This window comes from Podarcis erhardii (genome assembly GCF_964252035.2).
Source record: "Podarcis erhardii genome assembly, chromosome: 12".
Lineage (NCBI taxonomy): Eukaryota > Metazoa > Chordata > Lepidosauria > Squamata > Lacertidae > Podarcis > Podarcis erhardii.
Window position 1 is genome coordinate 4,270,152 of NC_138513.1, and position 8,066 is coordinate 4,278,217.

General features: G+C 47.2%; 1 protein-coding gene across 1 annotated transcript in view; it reads right to left on the reverse strand.

The window, feature by feature from the left end:
- PTH1R (parathyroid hormone 1 receptor) overlaps positions 1-4,301 on the reverse strand; it is a 130,953-nt gene extending 126,652 nt beyond the window's left edge. The window contains exon 1 of the mRNA XM_081834415.1: positions 2,508-4,301. Within this exon, the coding sequence (XP_081690541.1) occupies positions 2,508-2,582 (75 nt within the window). The 5' untranslated portion in view covers positions 2,583-4,301. The remainder of the gene's footprint in view (positions 1-2,507) is intronic.
- Between the last annotated feature and the right edge of the window lie 3,765 nt (positions 4,302-8,066).

An 8,066-nucleotide genomic window follows, 5' to 3' on the forward strand; every position in this document is an offset into this window, starting at 1 on the left:
AACTGCTTGGAGATTGGAGCGGCAGGCAATAATATGTTCTAGCTGCATGTGTGAATGTATATATTAAGACACATGTTAGTCAAAGTCTGATATTTCGTGAATGCTGACAAAGGTTATCAGCACCTATGAAAAATGCATTTCCTATTCTTTGCAAAGAGGAGGGCATACTGTGAAGCGAGGATTTCAAACACCAGACAGATAAAGCCCCAGAGGCTATGCAATATCTTTTCTCAGAAAAAGGTGGGCACAGCTTTCTCTTGGGAAAGTTTCAGGTGAGAGGTAAGGCCATCATTTTTTTCAGAGAGCCGAAAGTGATTGTCTTTTTAAAATTATTATTCATTGGGTTTCTAGTTTGCTTCCTGGCCATTCACCCAAAGGTGCTTGCAAAACATCTCCTGCGATATAAAATAAGCCATCATTAAAACCAGCGATTTGCAGAGCATTTTCCTGCCGGTATAAAGGTTTTCTCAAAACAAAAGCCTTCTTCAAAATGGATTGTTTGGGGCTAACCTTCCGGAGCTGCCCAAATGTGTTAACTTTTGCTGGGCGAGGAAGTTCTGAATGTAGGGGTGCAACCAAGCATCATTGCCCCAGACTATATGCAGAGACATCATTGACCCAAACATACAGAGCTCCTGCTTCCCACAAATATAAACACATTTAATTTACCTGTAAATTCTGGAGCAAACTGGTATTTAAAATACAGTCCCCTACAATAACTGCCTGTCAGAGGTAACATCAGGATGAGCATGCTAAGACTATGGACAACAATTCTCCCTAAGATCTTCAAATATGCCCTTTATATATATATATAAAATCCCATTGCCTCTTTTCAGACACAGGTCTAGGATGTCCTGGTTAGGGAGACGAGATCGAATGAAGCAAACCCAGAAGCATTGATTTCTACCCCTGCAACCATACAGGTCAGAAGGATTCTGGAGCAGAACTTGAGTTTAACACTAGGGAGAAGATGCTTCTTTGCAAAACAGTACCCAGGTGTGTTTTTTCCCCTTTCCACCTTTAACAGTAGAGGGGTACATTGCATTAAGTATCTATACTTGATGAGTGGTAATGACATTTTCACTGCTTAGCAGGTTGATACCAGGGGATAACCTACTGGTGGCTTTGCGATACGGGCTAGATTCCTAACGTATGCTGTTAAGCACTTGGTGAATTTTTCAGCTGTAGCAGAATTCTTACAACCCTCCTGCTTCCTTCTCCAGCTTTCAGATCCAGTGCAGATGCGTGGCAGAAATCCCACCAACCTGGGAAGGCAGATGAGCAACATATTCACTGCCTGAGGTCTTTTTTGAAGAAGTGACACCACGGATTAAACCCGTTTGCAGAGTGTGTTCTCTACCGCTGAACTACGGCCTGTCTGCAACCCTTCAAGGTTGACTTGCTCTTGCAACCTGATCCTATTTAGCATGTTCCGTTGGATCCAGTGGGACTTATTTTCTGTACAATTCCTACCCTACACGTGGTTACTCAGGACTATGTCCTATGGTGTTCAGGGAGATTTACTCCCCAGGAAATGCCTTTCAGGCTGCAGGCTGAGTACCAGGTCTCTCCCATCTGCAAAACAAACCAGCCTTGCAGGGGGGTTGTGAAGACCGGCCATAATGTGCTTTTTAAAAAACGTAAAATTATTGAGAAGATCAAAACCCTTTGGCTGTCAGACACGGGAACAGCAAAATACACATTTAACACATATTCGCGATGGACTTTTGTTCTGGACAGCAAACAGACCCTTAAAGTCTTTCGAAATGTACCATGAATGGCAAGGCCAGGCAAATCCCGCAAGCATTTCTCCATCTTTCCCAAAGTTTAGTGAACTTTAAAGGGGCAGCTGGTGGTTCTCAGCAGAAGGCAAGGATGGAGCCCTGAAAGTCAAGTTTCTACCCCCAGATTCAGCTACCGCTACCATTGCAACTTTTAAAACTGAAAAGCGAAATAAGCCTCCTTTTCCATCTCTATGAAACTTGCTGCTGTCAATTGCTTCTAGGGTAGGAAACACGAAACATTTACAGCTGGTGTCTCCTGCCGGAAAAGCTTCAGCTATGCACAGACTTTCAAGTGACGCCGGACAGAAGGAAAGAGGTGCAAAAATGCAGGTATGAGGAACCAAAGGTGTCCTGTTTGATAGCAGCTTACTCACAAAAGTTGTTTTATTATTACTACTACTTTTTAAAGGGTGGTGCTGGGCATGTGTGTATGGAAGCTGTTTGGGAGGAAATAACGGTTCTGTTATTTCACAGTGGAAACCACCGACGCCAAGCAATTCAGACACGCTTGTAAATAGCAACCAACAAAAATATGCATTTAGCAGAGTTTGGGGTTTTTTTTCGTTGTTTAAAGGCAGCGCAAAGTTGTTGTTGTTTTTTACACAGCTCACGTCGTTAGTCAGAAAGGAAATTGCTCCTGTCGTTGGAAACAATTGCTCAAAAAGGGAGCCTGCCAAAAGAGGAAGAAAACATAGAAAGAAACCTTAAACCTGTGTGACTTACCAGCCCGAAGACGGAACTAAGCACCGTGCAGCATATGACCAGACCCAAGCTGTGATACATCAGATAGGATCCCATAGCCAAAGAGAGACACTTTGCAACATCCAAGAAGTCTCCAAAAGACTGGATTGTCCGGTAATCCTGTCGCCGTGTTCCTTGAGTTACAGGCAGACCCCAGTTTGTTGATGGGGGTTTCAGGGTTTAGGGGGAAAAGGTGGGGCGAGGTGGCAGAGTTAGCCCCAAAGGCAGGAGGCGAGGAAGAACAGCTCTTTGCCTCGCTTTCTCATGACTGAAGAGTTTCAAAGGGGTCGGAAGAGGCAAAGCGAGGAGCAGTGCATGGAACGGGGGCGCTGAGCGCCCCAAGAAGACACAGCCTCAGTCCCTGGTGGCAGGGCCTTCTGCCTGAACACATCTGTCCCCTGGCTGACAAATCACATCCATATGTCAAAACTGCTATTCCGTTTCCCTTTTCTTTTTTTTTCCTCTCAAGAGGCAGTGGGAAGTTCAAACCATTTCTTTGTCAAACACAAACACACTCTCTCAGAAGGGGCGGGGGGAAAGGGGTGGAGGGGAGGGGTTGGGGGAGTTGTAAAGTGGGGTGGGGGGGGAAGGAGGAGGGAAAGAGCTTGAAACCACTAGGTTTATTTTTAGCAGCAGTGATTTTGTCGAGCAGGTCTCTAAAGTCTGTTAAATAGGGGGGGGGGGATAATCTCTTCTGGAGTTTTTGCAGAAAACAAGCACAAAAAGTAAGCTCGGTTTCCGTAAGGGAGCCTGAAATCTTTTGCTTTTCCCGCTCCCAGTTCAGAATTACTTGCTGTTTCCAAAAGCAAACAAGCCCGGGTAGCTTTGTTGAGGAACAGCTCCGATGCGCCTCGCCTGGCTCCCGAGTCTCTTAATCATAAATACCTTCGTGCCTTCTCCTTCTCCATCTCCTCTCTTTACTTTGCAGAGCTTCCAAAATTAAAAAAAAAGGGGGTGAAACCCGCCGCCGATTGAATGAAGCGTGGAAACGTGGAGCAGGCTGAAGGGTTTCCTTTTAAAAGGCGCCTGGCGGTCTTGCAGCTTTTTCCCCTTTCCTTTTTCTGGCTGGGGGTGGGCAGCAGAAAAGAAGGGGGGCAGAAATCCCTCCAGACCTTCTCTCTGCCCCGCGATCCACAAACCTGCAAGAACTCCGAACCGGTTCCTCCGGCGTCGCTCAGCAGCGCAATCGGCGACGAGGGAAGAAGCGGAAAAAGGCTGTTAACGTGGAGAGAGAGATAGAAAAAGTGGTGGCTCTCGCGTTCCTGCTCGCTCCTCGCCTCGCCTCGCCTGCCGCTGCCGCTGGCTGCTGGATCGACTTGCAGCCTCCTTTTTCGAAATGAACACGCTGACAGTATGTTTACTTCCACATCCACAGAGAAGGGGAGGTGTGCATTTCTCTCCTTTTTTTTGCGGAAAGCCGAGAGCCCGTTTCCATTAGGCAGCGGCGGGCAAAAGCGCACGGCGTCCGCGCCAGCCAGGGCGCATCTTTGCCCAAGGAAAAGCTCCGGAGGTCGCGAGAAACTCTTCAGAGGCCGCCGTGCGCTCCTTGTTTTCCTGCGGAGAAAGATCCCAGGCATGCAATTCAAGCCTCTCTCTCTCTCTCTCTCTCTCTCTCTCTCTCTCTCTCTCCCCACGCCCCTTCTGCTCCCCTCTGTTGGAACTGACCAGCTTCGTCCGCTCCCTCGAGCAACAGCGCTTGTCAAATTCTATCCAGCGGGATGCGTAAAATCCGCCAGACCCAAATCGATTTCTCCAACGCAGGCCGAGGGGAGCCCCTGTGTTGGGGAGGGGAAGGGGCGGCAGGGGAGGGTCCCGATCCCGTGCAGGTTTACGCGGGAGTAAGCCCCGCGCTCATGTAAGCGTGCTTAGGGATTGCAGAGTCGTGCCAAGGAGTGCGTTACAGTCTTTTTCCGGCAGCCCAACATTACAAGAAAAATTGCTAATGTGGCTTCAGAAACTGAACCCGAGGGAAAGTTATTCTCCGCCGCGCACAGTGGATGGACTTTTTGCCGGACGCAGTGCGCTTAAAATGGCCCGAGGCTGTGCGCTTTCACTCGGGAGTAAGTCTCGCCGGATCCGACGGGGTTTACTACGAGGTAAGCGTGCACAGAGTGTGTGCAGTTGGACATCTGTATTCCTACCTATGCATGCTTACTCGGGACTGCATGGGGAGGGGGGCTTCCTCGCAAGTAATTGCATCAATGGAACCGGAGCGTTATAGCCCGGGTCTCATAGTGCGTTTACTCAGACGTAAGCACCACTAAATTCAGCAGGGGCTGGTTTCCAGCTTAACTGCAGTGCATACGAGCTGGCAACTTTAAGCGCGTCTACTCGGAAGGAAGCCCCGGCCGTTTGCAGCGGGACTTACTCCCAGAAAGTGAACGCATGGGATTTGGCAATGATGCGTTGAAAACTCTCCGTTATCTTTTTTTTCGGGGGAGGGGGGACTTAGCATTTTTGAGAATGGGCGAGACAGGATTGAGCACCACATGAGCTCTGCAAGAATCTCCAAGGCTGGTATCTTCCTCAGAGTAGACCCATTGACATCAACGGCCACGGCTCACTGAATAGGCCCCTTCATTTTCAATGGGTCTACTCTAGGTTGGTTTTTTTTTTTTTTAAGCAGAGTTGGACGCCACCCTAAGTCCATCTTGAGAAAGCAAAATTATTATTGAGAGTTTAAATAGCTCCAGATCGTCTTGAATGGGGCGCCTTCAGCAGACTTTATGAAAAGGGTCTCTCTCCAAGACTTCCTGTAAAAGAGGGAGAGAGGACGGCTGCGAACACAACCTCCTTCTCTGAGGCTCTCAAGGAAGAGATGTGTGTGCGCAACCAGGAGCCAGCTATAAAAGCCCCCAGCCGGTGGAGATGGCCCCCATTGGCGGCCTGCGCCCACCACGTGACCCGCAGGCAGGCAACCGCAAGGCTGGAATGGCCACACCCCTCACCCACCCCCTCCCCTCCTCCTCCTCCTCCTCCTCTTCCAGCGGTTGCTGCTGCTGGAAGTTTCAGCTTTTGCCCGTGGCTCCAGAATCTCAGCAAACTCAAATCCTTGGATTGGCGTGGGGAGAAATATATTGAATTCCTGCATTGCAGGCGGTTGGACTGGACCAGGGCCGGATTTACATATAAGCTAAACAAGGTACAGTGGTACCTTGGGTTACAGACGCTTCAGGTTACAGACTCCACTAACCCAGAAATAGTACCTGGGGTTAAGAACTTTGCTTCAGGATGAGAACAGAAATTGTGCTCTGGCGGCGCGGCAGCAGCGGGAGGCCCCATTAGCTAAAGTGGTGCTTCAGGTTGAGAACAGTTTCAGGTTAAGAATGGACCTCTGGAATGAATTAAGTACTTAAACCAAGGTACCACTGTATAACTTAGGGAGTGCCCCCCCCCCAAAATAAAGGAAAGCAACAACCTGGATGTACATTTCCAAAATATGAGATAAAAAATAAAACCTACATACAGTGGTACCTCTGGATATGAACGGGATCCATTCCGGAGCTCCGTTCGTATCTAGAAGCAAACGTAACTAGCAACGGCACGTCTGCGCGCGCACGCGTCACATTTCGCCGCTTCCGCGCATGCATGTGACGTCATTTTGACCATCTGCGCATGTGCAAGCGGTGAAACCCAGAAGTAACGCGCTCCGTTACTTCCGGGTTGCCGTGCAGTGCAACTCAAACGCGCTCAAGCCGAAGCGCATTCAACCTGAGGTATGACTGTATTTTGTTATGTGCAAATGGCTTTAGATACCCGTTAGGTCCATAAATTTCCACATAGCATATTCAACACAAAAAACAGTGACAATTTGTTGTTGACAAAGGACAGCTGGACATATAAAGGACCCCATTACCTTCAGTAGCTGAGGGCTTCATCAAACTTCCCCAACAATGCAATTCCACAATTGTTTCATTCCTATTGAAGTTTAATTGCTGTCTGGTGTTACTTGACCTCTTCTATGCTTTCAGCTTTTCGAACTCGTGAGTTGAGTCGGTGTAATATTTGTATCCCCCCTGCTTTTTCCGACAACAAATGGGGAGCTCGGAGCAGCTTTCGGTCATCGCCGTGGCATTAAAAAGAAGCAGCAGCAAATATTGCAATGCTATAATATGAAGCACGATAGCAGATAAAGCAAACAGCAGCAGCAAATTCATCAAAACAAGTGATGCGATGCCATAAAGTCATAGAAACTCAAAGTACTGCCAATAATTATTCCTTTTTTAAAAAATGTATTTTTATTAAGTTTTACAAAACAAGTTTAAATTCAAGCATATCATTCCCCTCCACATTTAGGATTCTCTGAATCCCTTGATCTTCCCCTGCCCTTCCATGGTTACCATCATTAATCGTTCTTTTCACCCACTTATATTCTCTGTTTTGTAAAAAATAGTAATCCATTTGTCCATAGTTTTTCGTGCATTACAAGCATTACTCAAATCCTGCCAAAGTTTTTAGTTGTTTACAGTGTTCTCTTAAATACATTGTGAATTTTGCCCATTCCTTCTTAAAATTCTTCTCTTCCTGGTTTCTGGTTTTCCCAGTCGGTTTCGCCATTTTGGCGTAATCTATCATCTTCATCATCCATTCCTCTCTGAAATTTTGTCTTCTTTCCATTTCTGGGCCAGTAGTGTCCTCGCTGCTGTTGTCACATACATGAAAAGTAGTTTCTGCTCCCTTGGAATCTCTGTAACCAAAAAGCCCCTGGTTTTTCCACAAATGTTATTTTAAACATTTTTTTTAACTCATTGTATATCATTTCCCAGAATGCTTTAGTTATCTTGCACGTCCGACACATATGGTAAAGGTAAAGGGACCCCTGACCATTAGGTCCAGTCATGACCGACTCTGGGGTTGCGGTGCTCATCTCGCTTTATTGGTCGAGGGACCTTCCAGGTCATGTGGCCAGCATGACTAAGCCACTTCTGGCGAACCAGAGCAGCGCACGGAAATGCCGTTTACCTTCCTACCAGAGCGGTACCTATTTATCTACTTGCACTTTGATGTGTTTTCGAACTACTAGGTTGGCAGGAGCAGGGAGCTCACCCCGTCACGAGGATTCGAACTGCCGACCTTCTGATCGGCAAGTCCTAGGCTCTGTGGTTTAACCCACAGCGCCACCCACGTCCCTTGACACATATGGTAGAAGCCAATAATTATTCCTATTCACATGGAATCTTGCTCCAGAACAAAATAAAAATGGATTAGAATGAGACTCCTAATCTCAGGGGGTTGGACTAGATGACCCTTGTCGAAATTTTATGATTCGGTTATTGTGTTTCAGCTCTGCAATGGCCGGAAGCTTGTACATGAATTATAGGCACACAGAACTCTACATTTAATAAACATCAGTGTGGGTGTGCAAGGTCATTGAGTTCGTAGCAGCTGGTGAGCTCAGACGTCTTGTTTTAATTTGTTCAAGCTGCCTTGTGGGAAGAAAGGCAGGGTATAAAATTAATAAATATAAAACAACCTGAGATTTGTCTGTGTTGCAAAACAGGGTGGGAATTTTGGGGGGCTGGATGGAAACCGCCAAAGAAG